The sequence below is a fragment of the Phytophthora cinnamomi genome, assembly GCF_018691715.1.
Source record: "Phytophthora cinnamomi strain GKB4 chromosome Unknown Contig80, whole genome shotgun sequence".
NCBI lineage: Eukaryota > Oomycota > Peronosporomycetes > Peronosporales > Peronosporaceae > Phytophthora > Phytophthora cinnamomi.
This window is the reverse complement of record NW_027151013.1, coordinates 347816-367474: the sequence shown is the minus strand read 5'-3', so window position 1 is coordinate 367474 and position 19659 is coordinate 347816. Positions and strand designations below refer to the sequence as shown.

Here is a 19659-nt window from a genome sequence, read left to right as displayed (position 1 = left end):
CCCATCTAGTCTTTGGTCTTTTTCTTCTGCGCAGCCCTCTTTTTCTCCAGCTCAAGCTTCGACCGGTTCTTGATGTCTCGGCGTTTCTTCACAGTGTTAGAGTCGTTGCGCGCGGAGAAAACACGAGTTTTGTGCGGTGATCCCTCATGGCCGTCGCTGTGCTCTGTGTTGTTGCCAGCATCATCGTGGTCGTCCTCTTCGTCGTCATCGAAGTCATCGTCGTGATCTTCGTCGTCAAACACCGTGTCCACGTACGGGTTCATCTGACGCTTCTCGGTTCGCGATACACGGATGTTGTAACGCACCTTGTCATCGTCACTGCGCATGTCCGATGGCAGGCCCATGGAATCTCCTGCTTGGCCCGGTGCATTGACCATTCGCGTGCTGTTCTTGTGGCGGAAGCTGGGACTGGGCGCCGCTTGCAGATGAGCTTCGTCACCAAGCACAACTCGAACCACTCTTTCAATGGAGTCGACGAGCTCCATAGCGTTTAGTTGCTGGACAGAGGTCACGCCTAGCAGTTGCGCGATGTGCAGCAGCCCCAGTTGCAGCTTCTCGTGCAGCGAACGCAACCGCGCAGCGCGCTCCTTCTTCTTTTGCTTGACAGCATTTGCCTCGGCCAATTGCTTCTCCAGCACCTTGACGTTGATACTAGTTTTGGAGGCTGCAGCTTCGTCGTCTCCGTTCGCATTGTTTGCGTCGTCCTCTGCCGAACCCTCGATCCGTCCGCTAGAGCTACCACTAAGCTTGAGGTTAACGAATTGAGTCTGCAGCAGCTCCAGTTTCTCGCGATACTCAAGCACGCGTTGCTCGGCTTGCTTTTCCTCCTCCTCGAGTTGAACCGAATGGTCGAGTTGATTTTGCCAGCAAAGCAACGCCTCCTCTGGTTTATTGATGCCGACCTGCCGAAGAGCACCAAGTATTCCATCGTCTTTATAAGCACTTCCCACGTATAGCTGCAGACTCTCGGCGTTCTTTTGCCTGGCTAACGATGTTTCCTTCATGTGAATCAGCTTGTCCTTCGCGCGAAAGAAATTCGGGTCGACGGGGGCGGTCTGCGTTGAATCGTCCGTTGTGAAGGTGACACTGTTAGAACTCTTGGCAAGGCTCGAGTGGTTCGAGTTGGAGATCTTCTTCGGTGACGAACTTGCTGCAATAGTGTTAGGCTTTAGTGTGATCTGCCCACCATCTTTCGACGACAGGCTGGCGTAGTAAAGCCGACGATCAAGCTCCTGTCTCCACCGCAGCCGTGAAAGCGCCTCCAGATGGATGGAGGCTTTGTCCTGAGTCACCTGGACAAGCTTCGGTACATCAAGACTAGCAAGTCGCTTTTCATATGACACCACTTGAGTTTTCTGCTGCAGATCCACAATCTCGCGCTTCAATTTTGCCACGGTCGTCTCCGCAGTTTCGATCGTATTCGGATCTCGAGCTGGGTTCAGCTCGCAATGACGCAGAATCAACTTGTAGTACTCACTGCGGTGGCGACCGAGCGTAGCTTCGTCGTTCACGTTGCGTATGTTTTCTAGCAGGTCGTCAATTTGGGTCGCACTTTGGCCCGCCGCGGTGATCTCTGCTTTAGCATCCAGTACCCGTGAGTCTAGTGCCTTGAGCGCTTCATTTTTCTCACGCGCTACAAACTTCATCCTGTCGTACTTCATGCGAAGTTCCATGAGTTGGCTCTATAAAACAACCAAATCAACAACAATATTATTAGCTGGAGTATGTGCGAAAGCGAACAAGCTGCGCCTTACCTCAAGCTTCGAGACCGAGCCCAACGAACCTTCTCCACCTTCTGCTGATAAGAACTCCAGCGCTCCAATTTCCTCAGTAACATTATCAAGTGCGAGAGACGTTGTGGCCTTGTGCGGTGGTCGACGCTTTGTCGGGAATAGCGTTTTCTTTGCCTTTGTAATGCCTTTAGGCAAAACAATACCGACTGGACTGTGGGGTGCCTTCCTAACAGCTCCTATCTTGGTAGAATACCCTTTGTCTCCTTGACTACTGGTCTCGGACACCGTAGAATCATCTCGCGGTCCTGAGATCGAATCGTTGTCTGCAGCATTTCGACCAGGACCAGTATTACGGAATACACGACTCTCAAATGCAGTTCCAATCAGTGGAAATTGCGTCCAGAGCCACCTTCGAACGTAATAGCCATCGTCTGGGTGAATTACAAGAGCCTCAATTTCTTTTTGCACCCGGTCCGCCTCACTTTCAGACAAGTTACTTGTCGAGAAGGTGCCAAGGCTTGTCAAAAAATCTTGAAGCTGAGGAGGTTTCGGCCGGCTGAGAACAAGGTTGACAACGCGAGACTCGTCAATTTTCTGCCATGCGCGCAAGAAGTCGGTGATCGTGAGAAAAATTGACAACAGTTGCTCCATGCTTGGGGACTCTTGCGCGATGTATTCGTCAAGTGAGCGGATGAAATCATCAACAGGATCGTGCATCGAGCAGTTCGCCGATAGTACCATCCAGTAAAAGAAGAATTCTTGCCGATTCCGCTCACTCCACCACAGTTGAAACATTTTCATATTTACGAGGGAGTTTTGCAGCACGCTCCACATAGAGCAGCGTTCTAGCTGCACCGGGAGTTCATCCACACGACGCTGGCAAGCCTCCATCGCTTCAAAATACACGGCTAGCTCTCGATAGTAGCAACTGCGCAGCTGATCATCACGCAGGAAACCATATCGTGTAAGGATCCTTAGTTGGTTGTGACTGAGATCATAAAGTACGACTGCTTCACCCCCGTTGTCTTGATTGCCACTTGTTTTGTCAGAATTGCCGATTGAGGTAGAATTTTGAGGACCTGATCCGCAATCGTACCGTCGAATTGTCATCAAGTGGGGTTTGAGCAACACCAAAAGCTGTTGGCAAACACTTCGAGAGACACTTTCGCCAAAAAGCCGTACAAAATCGTTCTCAGACAGTCCGTAGCGAGACACTGCGAGGAGGGATAATGTGTGGCGGACAAGAAGAGAGCGCTGTCCGATGGTGACCTGAAGGCTTTCGATATCTCCCATATCAGTAGGATTATTGGGTGCATTCAACTTTGCCGATGCACCGTTGCTGTTGCTTCCACCAGATATCTCTACAGGTGAGACTTTGAGGGAGTTTCGATTTTGATCTGGCCCACTACGATCGTTCGCGAATAATGATGCTCCGCTATTCAAGGAGCTCGATGCTCCAACCTCGAGCAACGCTGTACGATCTTGCAGCTCAGCAAACAAGTCCTTCAGCAAAATCACATTCCACTGCTTCATCAAAAGTTCGTAGACGTAATTCAGCTGGTTACTTTCGGAGGCTTGCTCAAGCCATTGGCGGCGGTGGTCGCACTCACTGGGGTCAAAAAGCTCGAGCCCATTAAGCAACAGTCTCACGTAGAGCGGGCTGGAACTCCCACGAGCGGCTACGACCAGCTGCTTATCGTCGATGTCTAGTTCGCGCGAAAATCTTTGTTCGTACATCTTCATTCCGGTAACTTCAAGTCATTAAACTATTCAATCGGGCGGCAGTAAATTGACAAACGGCTCGTACCTCTAGAATTGCCGAGCATGATACTTCATCAAGTGGCTCTGCAACCATAAACACTGCATTGCGGCGTCGAAGCTCACGAATTGTATGCGATTCTTTGTCGAGTGGTGGTAACGTCGTTTCATAGATTAAATCACCACTGAGCACGCAACGACAAATCGTGAGTGAGGATCTTAAATCCAGCATAGTGGAAATGGCTCTTAGACGTACTCGCTATCGTATACGGCGGGCCGTCGCACAATCTTCTGGCAACGATGCAAATGACTTCTTCCTTTCGCGCCGGCCTGTGTACTTGAGACAATAATGCGGACTCCAGCAGGGAAGGTATTAGGAAGCCAAGACAACGAGTCTCCTCCATCTTCAGTCCGTATGCAATCGATTCCATCTAGAACAAGGATAATGCTGGATGTGGTACATCAATGATAGAAATGACGAGTACGCAAAGATGATCAAAGCGTACCGTTTTCTCTTTGATGCAGGTCCCGTCGTGTGTTCGCCTTTTCCTACTGCAGCTTCCAGGCATCGACTGAAAGAAAACTTTAGCTTTTCTTCCTCGTGTTCGCGTGGGAGCTCAAAGTCGCGCAAACTGTACGAAATCTTCAGTTGGTTCATGAATCGAAACAGAAACAGAGACAGCTTCACGCTGTCGTAGGAGCACCCACAGTAGTGTTCATAGATGAGCTCGCGCTCTCCTTTTACAGAACGACGACGTTCTTCTGCCCAGTTCGCCAGTAGAGCAGACTTGCCATCTCCAGGCTGTCCAACAACAACAAGTAACGCCGATCGCACCTCGTGGTCCCATTGGCAGTGATCGTTTAAAATGTGGAAGTAGTGGCTAGTTGGTGCATATACAAAGTCTTCCTTTCGGCTGGTCACATGCAAATTCAATGTGATCTATCAGTTGTGAGCACTAGGCTGGTGACACCTATCCTGAGTATTAGCAGTGCGCGGCTTACCTTTTAGCAAACGCTAAGTGTGTAGCTGTCTCCCGGCTCACAATCGTGCTTTCCACTCGAGGAGGGGTAGCTGTGACCCCGCCATCGGCTTCCTCAAACGCAGCAGATCCGGTATCGGAGCGAGTGGCGCTCAAGGCTCGACCGACGTGGCCGCTGCCTTTCTTGCTCGGCGACGGAGCTTTCCCCATACCTGCGCAGCACACACGACCGTTGCCTTCACGGCTTCACGGCTAGGAAAGTAAACTTACTGAAACCACTCCGGACGGCTCACGAGGGTTTTCATATTTAGCAATGCCGCACATGCTCGGATGCACCTCGGTAGAATACACTTCAAGCCGAGCAAGCGTCTACTGTCCTTGCTCGCCCATCCGCCGCAAAGCTGCCAAACGAACTTTCTCGCGGCGGTCAGCGAGCGTTGACGACTCCACGGACGATGAGGAGTCCGCGGTGCCGCCCACACTTTGGCCAGAACCTACAAAAGTCAACACAGTTTCAGCTTTACGCGCGATTACCTCACAGGCAGCGACGCCACGCACCGGCAAACGGGGTGTAGACGAAGTCGGAGCGTCGTGGGGCGCCGTTTGTCAGGCGCGAAGGCGCGTTGGGGTCGCCCACGGGGGCCTGGTCCGTCATGTCCGCCGGCATAAGGCAGCTGAGGAACGAGCCCAGGTAGGCCGCTCGGTTCACGTAGGACGGGATGGGTTTGCCCAGCAGCAGCTGGCAGAGCGCGTCCGCGTACGAGTTGCAGTTCCTAGCACGTGCAATACATGTACAAAATGGTCAAGGACGCCCTACTTCTGCCAAGGGGCGGGTCGTACTTGGTGAACAGGTTGTAGGCGTCTCCCTCGAAGTCGGAGCTCAGCGAGTAGGCCAGTCGATGGGCCTCCTGGAAGCTGCCCTCGAAGAAGCCCATGTCCACCGACTCGCGGAACTTGGCCCCTGTCGGCAGAGCGAAACCCGTCAGACACGCAGCAATTGCATCACTGAGCACCTGCTACTGGCGTTGCTTTCTACCGGGCGCCTGTCTGGGGCTCGAGGAGAAGACGCCGGCGCCGCTCGCGTACGAAAACTCGTGGCCGGCGATCTCGACGCCGCTGTGGAAGATGCCCAGGCCCAGCGCTGCGTGGCACGCGCGTAATTAGAGGTTGCGGCAGTCAGAGGAGTTAAGAAGCTGCGGGTGCGCGACGTACGCGCCATGTACTCGTTGGCCTCCACCAAGTCGTAGACGTTGAGCGTCACGGCCGTGCGGGGAGCCATGTTACACTCGAGAATCGGGAAGTGAAGCCTATCACTGATAGTGTCCGATATTAACAAGTTATCATGAAGTTATAACGGCATAACGGCAAACGGGATTCAACTTATTAACTCGCCGTTCTTGTCCTTGCTCTTCTTCTTCTCTGTATTTCAGGCAGGCCCCCGACGTCCGCTTCCGCTCCAAATCGGCAACTTTCGTCAATTCAATAAGGTCCTCTGGGCATGAAATCTGCGGTGTACGACGCTTGCCGTCGTCGCCGTCGTATCCCTCCTCGAAGTACCTATACTGTTATATTATAATAGCGCAGATATTGTCACAGAATGTCGAGGTTGTTCACTTACCGGCACCGGTGTTGCCCGTGGCCACTGTGTTTATCTCTGCGTTGAGCGCCACAGCCGTCTCGCTGAAGTTGCCGCTCCCGCTGAGACCAGCAGTACACATAGTCGACACAGACCGCCTTGATGTGCATGCTGCACGACGCCAGGTGCTTCGATGCTTCAACCAGTACGCACAGATACCTAGAGTTGTTGGTCTTCTCGTTTCCCGTCGCTCTTTCATTCTTCATTTTTCGTCCAACAGCATAACTGTCAAGCTACACCGAAGCTGGAACTCCCCTGAAGCCCAAGGCGATCCTCGGCCACGGTGACAGCTTGTACTGGACTGGCGTCAACAGCAGTCAGAGTACCGGAGCGCCAACGCCAATCGCTGGCTGCTTCTACGTCCATCGGATTGAAGACGAAAGACATCTTCAATTTAGAGACGAACGATACCGATGTTAATGGTGCCACCATTATCTGTTGCCAATGCTACGAGGACGCGGATATCGATAGCGGCGGGTGCAATCACGTCGTTCGTGAAGATATATACTGTTTCGGTGGGGGCTTGGCCCTCTTCGACACCTGCAAGGGCAGGTTCGAGAAGTGGGGGGCCGAATCGCGAGCTCGACTGGCAGAGAAGGTGGAGCAGTCGAATGCGACTTGGAAGATCGTCAACAGCCACTTCAGCCCGTACGAACACTACGGCGAGCGCAGTATGCACAAATGGTTCGACGTGTTGTACAAGTCCGGCATCCGCACGGTCACACTCACGCCGAGAAGCACGACTACTCGGCGCCGCTGCGCGTCCACTTCATCGAGAACGGTGCTGATGGTGGCAGGCAAAAGGGTTCCGCGAGTGTCATACAGCCGTACGCCGCCTCATACGTGAAGAACGAGTGGGCGTACACGGTCGACGAGTACGGCTTCTTCTCGCTGCAAGCGTCCAAGGACTGGCTGAAGCTGCAGTACCACACGGCGGATAGCAAGTGGAAATTCGTAGACACGACGATCGGCGGTGCAGCGACCAAGCACTGCTGGTACGTGCTTGCGGACGGCTCGGAGGGTAAGGCATGCTAGACAAAATGGCCAGCTAACTTCTAGGGGCAAACACTGCGAGATTACATTGTTTGGCCTGATGAAGGAGATTTTAACCTGTGCTGCTGACCACCTTTTTTGAGGGCCTCTTTCCTTGCCTTCCACGTGCTTTCGCGCCCACCGCTACTCATAGCAAGCTCTAATTCCTGCTCCAGATCGTTGTTGCGCGCGTCGAAGCGGTCCAACTCCGCAAGCGAAATCCATTCGAACAGCGGCACAATGCTCAGGGCAGTTGGAGCCAAAAGAGTGGACGCGACTTGACGTGCGAACCTCACGGCGCTCTGAGGAGTAGGGAAGCACTGGTAAACGTGCACTACTATCGATTCAATGCAGGTGGTGCCAGCAAACTGGAGCGAGACGCTGACACACGCAAACCGCTGACCTGTAGCTTGAGGAAGGTCTGCAGCACTAAACTGGGCAGTAGCCCCAGCGTCAACGCTAGGAAAGTTTTCCAAAGCCATCGTCATTTCATCCTCCTTGTAGATAGCAAAGCGGCTGCAGTCATGGCCCTCTGACAGGCCCGCATTTTTCTCCACAGTGCAGATTTGTCGGAAGAGATTGAGTGCATCGTCGATGTCCCGGAATTTGCCGAACACGCGAAAGCGCGTGAACTCCATGTGACCGGTAACACTTACAGCGGCAGCTGCTTTACGAAGTTGATCCGCAGCGGATTTGGTCGACTTTGACAGCTTGGCGGACGATAGAGACAAGGAGATCCCTCTGGACGGGGGTCGAAGGGTCTGCTCTTTCATGAATCCTAACACGGCGAAAGGCTGGCATACACCGTGAATAGGATCCCATATCGTGGCTGCGTTTGCGGTAACAGTGGTCGATGCTCCAGCTGGGCCATTCTTGAGGGCATTAAGGGAATTGTCTGTTTTCTCCGTTCGAATACGGCCACAACGACGCAGATCACTACGATATTGTTTCGCAGCCGACGTCTCCTCACTTTTTACTTCTTTGATTGGAGATACGGCTGGAAACAACGAGCGAGAGCTCTTCCCGGTAACATTGGCGTCGCCTAGAACGTTTGACCGACGGTTTAGTGATTTACTACTGCCCGAACCAGCGAGAGCAACGAGCGGCGCCTGTATAGTAGGCGCACAGTCATCCTGAGCTACAGGGGGCAATTTCGCCCGATGTCCATCTTGCTGGAGTTTGAACGCAAGTACTGTAGTCGTCGATGACCTTCTCTGAAGCAACGAGGATCCAGGAGCAGATCGACTTACTTTGGCGTGCAAGTTCGACACATCCTTGCTGTCTTGAGGGTGGGACGAGCTTCGACTTTTTGAAGTGCCTTCAGGCGAGGTGGCCCGATCATCATTTTCTTCACTTCCGGTTTCATTGTTCCGGTTGTTTAGTTGAAGTTCGTTGCTGCAATTTACGTTAATCTGGCGCACTGCTCCCGATGCACCGAGTTTTGTTACCCCGCGACGGCGCTCAAGCATCAGAGAGCCAGGGTCAATTAAGATGCGGGCTTCATTAAGTGGAAGCAGTGGCGCCGACTGTGATTTTCCTAGCGCAGCATTTTGGTGAATAGATATCGGACTCCTATCGGAACGCCCACCAACCAGCCCAAATGGCTGATGCTGATTTTCGGCCATGACGCTGGTGATGAATTCCTTCTTGTACTTTTCCCATGCTACCGATTTGAGAGCACGACTGGGTATGGATTCGCGAATGTATCCATTCGAGGATCGCTGCAGACTTGCCCGAGCTTCTGCTGACATCAGGTGGAATATATCAAACCGTGAAAGCACAAGAATTTTCATCGGGGACTCCGCTAAGATCGAGTATTCACGAACGAAGATATCGTTGAATTTCCCAGCGGATGCCCTGTAAACAAAAGCTTCATTAACTACTATGGCCGAATGGAGAAATGCCGATAACACTTACTCTGCACAGCCCAACACTGAATTTGGGCCATATCTTCCGAGCTCGTAGACCTGGCGCGCATTTGTGATTGGGTGCTTGCCTTCATGAATGATTCGACACTCGCCCCGAGTCACGACGAATAGCTCACTTGCACGGGATCCCTAAGATATCTCATCGTCAGCAGGAGACGAAAGTAAAAGCTGTAGGAGAACATACTTTTACACTCACCTGTTTGCAAATTTCACCTTTATAAGGAATGTACTTCTCGGTCATTACCGAACACATACCTTCGATAGTGTTGTCATCCCATTCAGGTCCTATGAAGTAAGGATTCTTTCGTAGCATTTGCGCGTACTGCGCATGGTATTCGTTCTGGTATTTCTTGATCAATGGTTCGTATTCATCGCGACCTAGCACTAGCAGCTCACAGAACTCGGTGCACATTACTGTAGCACGACGAACGCCATCTGCTTGAGAGAGCGCTAGCTCGCCGAAATACTCGCCCTCGCCAAGCCTCGACACAACGCTTTCTTTTGTCTCTTCAAAGCGATTTTTTACCCGGACCGAAACATCTACACAGCCCGAAAAGATGATGTAGAAGTGCCTCCCGATTTGGCCTTCAGCAAAAAGCACGGTATTGGTGACAGCGCTAACGAGCCGCATAACCTTGCATAGCTGTTTCCGAACCTCAAAAGAGAAACGTGAGAAAAACTTGACGCTCTTTAGGTACTCAACAGCGAATTTTAGGTCCTTTTCAGATCGCTGGGTGGAGCTTCGCATAAAAATATTGCGCACAATGTCTTTGTTGCTACGAAATCGTTTTGTGATTTCGAGCGTATGAGTATTGCTCGAATCGTGCGACTCCTTGAGCAGCTCGCTGAACACGACGCGGTTGATGAAAACTAGTTCCGCTGGGGCACCTGCAACAATCACAGAAGCTAGAGTACAATACAATGTGAATTTGAACTGGTATGTGACCGAAGCACTGAAGGGACTATTTATTACCTGCGCGTACGTCCGTGTTGGAAAGCAAGGCCCGTTCACCGAAGGTATCTCCTGGACCCAAAAAGGTTAGGTGGATTGTTCCGTTGGTGCGAGCTGGGTTGTCGATCTCGTTTTTCACCACCTCCACTGCATTCACACAAGTTCAGAAGGGAACACCCTTCCGTAGCCGAAAGATTTGTATGCATACCTCGACCGGAGTAAACGAGGTAGAAACTATCTCCGTCGTCACCCTGTACGAGCAATATCAAGCACAGCCCCTCGCGGTTGGTATGTTCTAGAGCGGCGGGAAAAATGTCCGCGACGACGTACCTCATGGAAGACGTACGTCCCTTTGTCAGCGTAGGCGACAATCTCGAGAGATTGATATAGTCGATCAAGCTGCAGGACACATCCACCACGTCAGTCGAAGCTGTTCACCTAGGTCGCAACAGCGACGAACGAGCTCTACCTTAACTAGCGATGGGTCCAGCAGCAACAGAACATTGCAGCAACGTCAAGACAAACGATGGATCCAGCAGGAATCAGGCACACGTACAGGCATCGAGGTTGGAGAAGAAATCGAGCAGCTTGGACGACGCGAACAGCGATTTGAGCTGGAGAAACACGACGTCAGCCGCGCGCCTGGCTCTCCACTCTCAAGGGTGCCCAGCAACGCACCACGTGGATGTCTTCGAGCGTCCGCTTGCCCGTCGGCTTGCGCAGGATGGTGCGGCACACGTTTATCTGCGGGCTCTTGTGCTCGATGGCGCGTAGGAAGGCGCCGTCGCTGGCCATCTCCTCCATCTGCGAGGCCAGCGACTTGCGCCTCGTGGCGGCATTCGCAGCCGCCTCCTCCTCCTCCATGGCCACCGGTAGGGCACAGGTGGAGCAGGTAGCGCAGGTGGAGCAGTAGTATGAGTTCAAAAAAGCTCTTCGAGGCCATTTATAAATCAAACCAAACAGTGTATTATTATAATAGAAGGTGTCGACACAGGTTTTGTAGTAACGGCAACATCAAACACAATAGTAATATAATAGTAACATATTATTATTACGATACCTACAAATTCAATAAATTATTATTACTAATATGATATTGACAGATTTACTCTAATAGCATTTTGATAGTAATAAACCGACCGACGTAATACTAGTATGCTGAACATTGAAGGTTCAGTTGGTTATGTCTGAATGCTACTACATTTGTGCTTACTACTAAAAATACTGCACATTCCACAGAATTAACTGTTAAGCATCAACGATGACGTACCTAATAGATGTTACCCTTGACGACGGAGGGCAGTGGTCTTAGCTGTTAGTATAGCAGCTTCAGTTCGTAATATATGTGTTGACCAGTCGCCACTTGATGCTGTAGCTGTTCATGTTAGCTGAGTAGACCCGCCTCGTCCGATCGCTTTTCCCAGGGTACCTGCACCACCCGACGGCACTTTTCGGGTACCCGAATTTATCCGGTTCATTTTGCCTCATAAATTCGTAGGCGGTGAATTAGTTGCGGGTTGCTGACAAGATCAGTTGTCGCACAAAAAAGATGGCAGACATAGCACTGGAATTGCTACAATCGTAAGTACTTAATGGCACGGAAATTATTCATTCATATTAACATAATACTGTTAATATAGGTTTGTCATCTTTTTACATTTAATACCATATATTTTTGCATGAAGTATGGTATTGTTATGCTTTAACACCCCATTATCTGCGTTACTACGAATCTCTGCATAACCGAGTGAAAACGCGCACTACCGTTTACTACTACTATAATAGAAGGCATTGTATTAATAATTGCTGGTGGTATGCAAGCAATTGCGCGAAGCACTTGAGCTAAAATACTTCTGGCATGTATTAATATCGCTCTTCCAGTTGGTTCGGTGACACGGAGAAGGCACACCGTTTGAGTTGGCCTCGCTGAGGCACCAGCTCTAACGTGTGGACATCGTTTTAGCGACAGGTAGATGCCCCGACCCTGCCGGAAAGACGATGCCTTGATCTCTTGGTCGTTTTCTACATGATGGGGTCTCCTCTAACAAACCCCACGCAACCTGAAGGTGGAACTTTTTGTGGCTGATTTTGTTGCCAGGGTAGAGGGCCTCATAGATGAAGTACGCGTTCACAAGAGTTGTGTCGAGCAGCCAGAAGAAAAGCGGCATCCAGGAACGTGGACTCACCAACATCAAGTTGTAGTAACTTCGGAACTGGTGGTCGGCGATGTCAACGCCGTTCATGTTCGCGTTGTAGTTGACAATAATGCGAGGTATGTCGAATATGGCACCGCTAGATTTTGGTCCACCAGAGATATGAGCAGCTTTGGGTTGTGGAGCTCGCTCCATTTCCGGATTACGAACAAGTTGTTTCCGGTCGTGCGGTGAATCGTAGTGAGCGTTTGAACAAGCTGGCGATCTTGCCACGCACGTTTTCGATGCTTACTGACTTCAAAGTGCTCCACGGGATGTTCTTGTCAATGTTTCCGCATCTAAAGTTCATTCTGCAGGATATCTGACTGAGTGGTTTCGTTCAGTACCACATGCTCCAATTCCCATACTGAGCAATGTCCGGAATAAAGGAATATTTAAGTAGAAGTTTCCATGAAACCTCACTTTGTAGTTGGTGTGGCAGCTCTCGACACAATTCTAACACAGTAGCTGTCATTGATGAAGAGTATTCATCAGTTGTTAGCACCTCTTTTCCAAAAGCACGCCGGAATTTAAGAAGTTTATTTCGTTGGTGAAGATGTTGCATCGCGATTGACCGGTGCGGAAAACCGAAATGCGTAGCAGTACCCTTTGTAGCACAGCGCAAAATTCTTGTAGCCCTGCTGAATTGGTTTGTATGGATTTATCACAGTGTGGGGTGTGCGGCCAGTGAAGCGCACTATCATCTCGTCGATAGAGGCGTCCGTAGCGGGCGCGAATCGAGCTTTAAATGCCTCTGCGAGACGCATTGAAAGATCTTCCACCTTAACGCACCACGTCTCCCCGCTCTTCTTGTCATCACCAGCCGGAGATGCACGTGTCGTCCCCAACAGGAGCTGTGTCGCAAATGTAGCCATGTCCCACTTCAACGTCCGAATTACACTAAATAGCTAAATATTACAGTTAACCGCTACTGTACTTCACTTGATGGAGGACTCGGTGGCGTGGGCGTGGGCGCGGGACGCCGCGCGTCGGCTGCGCCAGCACTTCGCGAGCGAGCGCTCGGTGTCGCTGTACGAGGCGCTGACGGCGCACGCGCTGGACGCGGCCACGGGCGGCGCGCTGTTCCTGGGCGGCGTCTCGGCGGCGCAGGCGGCGCAGAAGCTGCTGCGCGTGGGCTCGGCCAGCGGCTTCCTGCTGCCCCAGGCGCTGGGCGCCGCCGCCGTGGGCGCGTCCTCCGTGGCGGCGCTGCACTTCGCCTCCGTGCCGCGCGAGGTGTACCAGGAGCTGGCGGCGCGGAGCCGCGAGCAGCAGCGGCGCGGCTGGAGCTGGCTCGTGCTCGGCGCGCAGAACCTGCAGCCGCCCACGGCCTGGCGCCTGCTGCGCGGCAAGGCGCACGAGCGCTGGGAGGACCTCGCGCAGGCGCCGCTGCCGGTGTACGCGGTCATGGGGCTGCTGTGCTTCACGCTGCTGGGCGGCCGCACCAGCGCGCTGGCGCCCTCGCCCTTCGCCGACCTGGGCGCGTTCCACCTCCGGAAGGCCTCGCTGCCGGCCACGGCCGAGTACGCCACCGGCGTGGAGCGGGGCATCATCCAGGAGTTCGGCCGGCTCTTCGGCTGCCACACGTGCGGCGTCAAGCGCGGCGTGCGCTACCACGCAGACCACCAGCCGCCCAAACTGTACGCGGCGGCAGTAGCAGAGGCTGCCTGCCTGCCTGAACTGTAGCTGTCGTTGTCGTGCCTTGTTCTCTGACGCTGTTGCTGTTGCTGTCTTTGATGGGGGTGCAGGGTCGCGAAGCGCGCGGACGAACAGCTCTTCCGGAAGATGCTGGGCCGGAAGACGACCTTCCGCTTCTACCCGCAGTGCGAGTCGTGCTCCAACCAGCAGGGCAGCGTCGTGAAGCAGTGGAAGTCGACGCTGAAGATGCACCTGCTGTCCTTCCGGGCCTACCACGCGACGGGTCTGTGGCTCGTGCTGCTGTGCACCGGCGGCCTCTACGTGGGGGGCTCCAACTTTCACGAGACATCGGAGGTGGCCGCTCCGATGGATGATGCCACCGACACCACCGGGGCATTCACGTCGTCAGACTTCTCGCTGCTGCTCTCGTTGAGGGAGCGGGAGCGCAAGCTGCGTCGTGAGCGGGGCAAGCTGAGCGAGCCGACTCAGATCGCTGCGATCGACAAAGAGCTGGAGGCCGTAGCGGAGTGCAAGGCGGCCGTCAAAGCCAACATCAAGCGGCAGAAGGCTAATTAGCCAGCGCGCCATTAACGTCACTAACACGCAACCAGTTTTGAACAGCACGCCCTGCAAGAGGCCGATTGACCAGGAGTTTCGCCTCGAGCTATTTCCGTTGAAGTGCTGGGACCGACTGCCGCTCGGCCTCGCCACAGCTCGAAGCGAAAGGGCCATGGCGACGGCCAAGCGCGAATCGGTCGTGAAGAACTTCCTCGACCAGCGGCACCCGAGGAAAATTGGGGCTCGTAAGCCGAGCCATCCCCTGCGAGGCCACCGCCACCTTGTCACGCTTTCGGAAGAGGAGCTATCTCGGCGCGAGCAGGGGTGGAATGACCGCTTCGCCGTCGACCCGCCGCCTAAATCCAATAAGGCGCCATCACCAGTACATTCTCCCACTTACAGCACGCCACCAACGCCGCTGACGAAAGAGTCCAAGATTCGCAACGAGCGCGTGCAATATGGTACGGTTGACGCTACTTCGGTTTGTCTTTGGCGTCACTAATGACTCGGTTGTCGCCAGGTAAGCGTGGCGGGAAGCGCATACGTGAGCCAAAAAAGCCGTCAAGCGGGAAGCTGATGCCTCTGGGCACTCTAACCAAGCCTCCTTCTGTAAGTCACATTGGCTGTGTCTTGATTCAGCGCTGTTAATGACAACATTTGATTCTGTGCATGCTCAAAACAGGAGTCTGCACAGCCTACGAAGGAGGAGAAACTGCGTTTCAAGGTCTTGAAAGCGATTGATGCTCGCGAGACCCTGCTGTACCAGTTGAGTGCGCTGATACTTTGCACACCCGTGCAAGAGTCACTGTTTCTCCCGTCTCGGCCAACTGAGCCTCCGACGTCAACCAGTGCAGGGCGGCAACAGATGCGATCGAGGGGAGGAATGGCACTCGCATCAACGCCCCTGAGCCGTCACGGAGGAAATCCAGGAGCAATGACAAACGCACGCGAGGCTACGAAGCTGGCTCAACAGCTTGCCACAGATTTACAAGTTGCCGGAATCCAATGTGTAGAAGGGTTAGTTGAATGGATGCTAGAGGCTGGAGCGCAGGCAGAGTACGTACTGCTGGACATTGTTGTTTCCTGTATGAGACGATACTTACTTATTTGCCTCTATATCTCAGAACGCCTCCTCCATTCTTGTGGCGCGGTCGAAACTACTTTCTGAAGATGATTAGCGATTTAGACTTTGCCGAAGCGGAGTTGCAAGCCAGAGGGGTCAACTTGGACTGCTTCAAGAAAATGAATCCCCTCCTCATTAAACCGAACCAAAAGTTGGGCCGCGTTCTGGCTGCCCACTCCATCATCATGGAAATGGTTGAGTTCGCAAAAGATATGACTCCGATGGAGCTCCTTGCCCTCAGCGGCCGTATGCGTGATTCAAGCCAAAAAGAGCGTGAAGCGAATGATATGAAGGTCGATCCCCCAACAAAGGTGAATGCTGCTAACCTTGGTGGACTAGATAGCAACGATGATCCTGCCTCGCACAGGAACCGTGAGCGTAGTTCAGTTAATGATCAAGAGCCAGAGCACCATGACCATGAATCTGCAGCAGACCTTGTCGACTTGCTTGACGAGAGCCTGGACTTCATCCGCAGCAGTGCTTCTCGAGAAGGCGGTGGAAGTCGAACTGACCCTGGTAGTGAAGCTGAGCATGACGACGGCGGCGAAAACAATGCAAAGTATAGTGCAAATGACATGCTGAAGCCAAAGGATGGGTATGATCCTAGGTCGAAAACCCCCGGGTCCCACGATGTGGAAGCTGCAGGAGGTGACAATCAACCCGATAACTCGATGGACGGTGACGATACTGAATCAGGTGTACCGGAGTCAGAGCTATCCAAAAGGGCTGATATTAGTGATGAAGATGGCGATGTAGAGCACGTGAACAACAATTCTCTTACTGATGGCGTATTGCTCGGAGCGACAGAACCCGAAACAGTGGGTAATGCGAATGGCCTTACACCTGAACACGACAAACAGAGCTCAGCCCGGTCCGACACGAGCGACAACCAGTCGGAATACGACAACAGTTTTGATGCCGAGGCGGGCGACGCTGACATTGAGCGGGAAACAGGAGCTGTTATAACACCCGCACAGCCTGAAGATGCGGTGGAAGCTGTAGACAATGACGAAAGCGCCGAAGTTAATGAATCTTCTACTCCGGACGAGGAAGCACTCCCCGAAGCAGACAAGAGCAACGATTCGCTGGTTGTCCAAGATGTGCCACCGACTTCACCCGAAAAACCTCTTAGCAGTCGAACAGAAGAGAGCAATCCTTCGGACTATGATAACAGCTTCGATGAAGAGGGCGACGATGCTAACGTAGGACGAACAAACGCGGAGCTAGAGGCCAACGAGCTGACACCAGCCACGGACACGCTGACGATGAATAGCAATGTTCCGCCCATTCTTGGTATGCAACAAGGCAACCACCTAACAGAACCTGAGAAAGAGGAGCCTGCTCCAGAAGATGACCCGCAGACAATATCGAAAAGACTGGTGACTGAGCTCAAACGATGGGCCTTCCTGGAAGATGAAAACCGGCCCACCGAGGTGAATGCGCGAGTATGTCTGGCTTGGTGCGAATCACGAGCATTAACAGAGGCTCTTCAAAGCCATTCGTCAGTCAGTGGGTGCATCGAGAGCTCCATCATCTCGATGCTGGAGCAGTATGGGCTGGCCGTGCCGGAATCACCTCTGGAGAGTCTTCTGTGCAGTGAGGTAGCGCAGGAGCTCGATTTGACGAGCCACCTAGTGGACGAGTGCCATGCTGTGGTGAACGATATTTGCTTCAACGTTGCGAATGCCATGCAACGTTCGATCCAGCTAAAGAATTCGCTCGTGTCTGAAATGGATATCATTGAAGTCCTCGAAGTCGCCGAAAGCGTGCGGCAAGAGTATCACGACTCGACGTGGGGATATCTGAAGATTGCCTCTGCGCTGCTGATCTTTCTGAGCGCGTCAGAACACGATGCCTTCACGCCTCAGACAAAGGGTCGACTTGCGGCCTCGCCTGGCCTTAGTCGTCTCGTGAAAGTATTTTACCCGTATCTGGTTAACCATCCTCGGGAAGAACTCAGCGATAACTGGAACCCTGTCAGCAGCATCCTGGCTGCTATGAGACTGCCGGTCAACCAAATCCACTTATTGCTTGACCCAATGTGCAAGATGCTACTTCTGGCGGTGCAATTGTGCAGCCGCTCTAATCAGGACTCGCAGGATGACGACGATTTCGCCGTCTTCCCCAAAGTCACTGTCATTTGTGATCGTGAAGACGTACTAAATTCCAGTGTAGAATACGTTTGGCAACATCATCTATCGTCTGAGAAGGTCACCCCGAACTTCCTCCTATTCCCATTCTTCAAGAGCTCATTCGGCGAGAAACTTGTGGATGGAGTAAAGGTAGAAGAAGGAGAAGGGAAGGGCCCTCTGAAGGAGTGGTTTGTACTGGTGGGCAAGCAATTGGCATCAAAATGGAAGCAAGTACCAATCAGCAAGCTTTTGGTGGAGGCAAGCTCACCCCAGATAACTGCGAGTGGGAACGCGGTGACAATCCCCGGAGCTGCCGAGGTTGTTTGCCCAGGTTTTCAGCTCGAATGGGAGACCGACGAAGGAGAAACGATCCGTCGAGTTGTAAATAAGGCTTTGGAAGACGACATTTTCCTATTGGACCGAGGGATACCAACGCATTCGCTAACGCCATCTCAAGCATCTCAATTGCGTATTTCCAAACCAAATGCCGCCATACTCGAATATGTGCAAGGATCCGAAAGCTATTGGCTCAACGAAAACACGGTTCATTCTCGCGAGACGCGCAACGTGTTGATTTTTGTTGGGTGGTTCTTCGCCAGTGCCATGACGCACTTCAGCTCGATCCAGTTGAGAATTCACCCGCTCTTCTTCCGCTTGTTGCTGAACCCCCAGCACTGTGTGTCGCTGAAAGAAATTGAGCTGTTCGACCCACAGCTGTTCAAGTCCTTGTCGGGGATGAAAGACATGAAGCCGTCCGATTTCGCGGAGTATCTGAAGTTCGAAGGTGCCGACGAGAACCTTAGCGTCGAGGCGTACATTGCCAAAGTACTTGAGGACAAGTTCGGTCCGACATCTGGGATCGGGTGGCAGATCGACTGTGCTCGACGCGGATTCACTCGGGTGGTTACCATCGAACAGCTCAGACGTGTTGGGATCGCTGAAGGAGACTTGGTAGAAAGCATTTGCGGCAGCGTTGGTGGAGGTGGTGATGACTTTGCCGTCAACGAAGTGTTTCGAGTGGCTGCAGACTCGGACTTCACTTGCTGCCAACCCCTCATGGACGCGTTCTGGCAAACGGTGAACAGCTTTGAGCCGCCGTTGAAGCGGAAGTTCATCAAGTTTGTGACTGGTGTGGATACGCTTCCCCTGGCAGGAACGGAGGTATCTGTTAGGCGTGTTGCAGTTCGGTACTGATGTTATGATCGACTAAGTGCTCTTGTGTTTCGTGTAAACGTGAAGTTTTTGCGGATCGAACTGCCGTTCACCGCGATCTCCGCGGCTGACCACGAGAAATGTCTTCGGATGCTGCCGCAGGCTCATGTACGTGTCTTTTAGCAGTATTTGGACGACAACTTCGCTAACACTCGACTTTTTACGCCAGACTTGCGACAACACATTAGAGCTTCCGCACTACTGGAGTGCACTGTGCTGGAGAGAGCAGCACAACGAGCACGAAGCCAATAGCAAACTGGAGGAAGAGCTCGCGCTTTTACTCGGCAAGAAGCTGCGAGATGCAGTGGAATACTCCAGTGGATACGGTCTGGACGGCACCTCGGCGGTTGGGAACGTATTCGCTGACAAAACGAGCACTGGCGATGACAACGAGTTGGCCCAGGAGGAGAGCTACGACTCGTTGGGGCTCCCCGCGTTGTCCGAAGGTCAGGGCGAAGCGGACCTGCCCGCCGAAAGCTCACAGCAATCGCCACGTGGATCAGATCACGACGTGACCGGGGAAGAAGACGAAGAAGCTCCAGCGGAGCTCGACACTCACAAGCCACTCGCTGCAGCCAGATCGCCTGGGCCAGACGAGTCCTACGACGAGTATGACTGGGAGGAGGAGGACCAGTCAATGTCGTGAACATGTACTGTACATGTAATCCCGACCGTGAAATCGTCGTGCTGCAGTCGCCCTGGAAGACTCGTCTGAAGGCGGCGGGTGTGCGCACAGGATGAGCTACACGTGTCAACCCGACCGCGTTTCGCTATTGAGCATTGCCGTC

At 52.9% G+C, this 19659-nt stretch overlaps 5 protein-coding genes across 5 annotated transcripts; 3 read left to right on the top strand and 2 right to left on the bottom strand.

The window, feature by feature from the left end:
- Positions 1-5: 5 nt before the first annotated feature.
- On the bottom strand, positions 6-5750 carry IUM83_16172 (uncharacterized protein; the record flags this gene model as incomplete). Its single annotated transcript, XM_067941035.1, has 7 exons — positions 6-1682; positions 1755-1907; positions 4886-4965; positions 5030-5244; positions 5312-5432; positions 5508-5612; positions 5684-5750. The coding sequence occupies 7 exons, from the start codon at positions 5748-5750 to the stop codon at positions 6-8; spliced, it is 2418 nt and encodes an 805-aa protein (XP_067785448.1).
- Positions 5751-6788: 1038 nt separating this feature from the next.
- On the top strand, positions 6789-7142 carry IUM83_16171 (Calcineurin-like phosphoesterase; the record flags this gene model as incomplete). Its single annotated transcript, XM_067941034.1, has 1 exon — positions 6789-7142. One exon carries the CDS (start codon positions 6789-6791, stop codon positions 7140-7142), a length of 354 nt encoding a protein of 117 aa, XP_067785413.1.
- A 41-nt stretch (positions 7143-7183) lies between these two features.
- Positions 7184-10883, bottom strand: IUM83_16170 (uncharacterized protein; the record flags this gene model as incomplete). Its single annotated transcript, XM_067941033.1, has 10 exons — positions 7184-7917; positions 8728-8996; positions 9057-9196; positions 9264-9973; positions 10041-10166; positions 10228-10270; positions 10350-10418; positions 10480-10493; positions 10576-10633; positions 10698-10883. 10 exons carry the CDS (start codon positions 10881-10883, stop codon positions 7184-7186), a joined length of 2349 nt encoding a protein of 782 aa, XP_067785414.1.
- A 2273-nt stretch (positions 10884-13156) lies between these two features.
- Positions 13157-14422, top strand: IUM83_16169 (uncharacterized protein; the record flags this gene model as incomplete). Its single annotated transcript, XM_067941032.1, has 2 exons — positions 13157-13848; positions 13957-14422. The coding sequence occupies 2 exons, from the start codon at positions 13157-13159 to the stop codon at positions 14420-14422; spliced, it is 1158 nt and encodes a 385-aa protein (XP_067785472.1).
- Positions 14423-14576: 154 nt separating this feature from the next.
- Positions 14577-19517, top strand: IUM83_16168 (ubiquitin-protein ligase; the record flags this gene model as incomplete). The annotated part of the gene is made up of 6 exons (XM_067941031.1): positions 14577-14865; positions 14925-15013; positions 15087-15460; positions 15529-18820; positions 18899-18979; positions 19041-19517. The coding sequence occupies 6 exons, from the start codon at positions 14577-14579 to the stop codon at positions 19515-19517; spliced, it is 4602 nt and encodes a 1533-aa protein (XP_067785386.1).
- Positions 19518-19659: the final 142 nt, after the last annotated feature.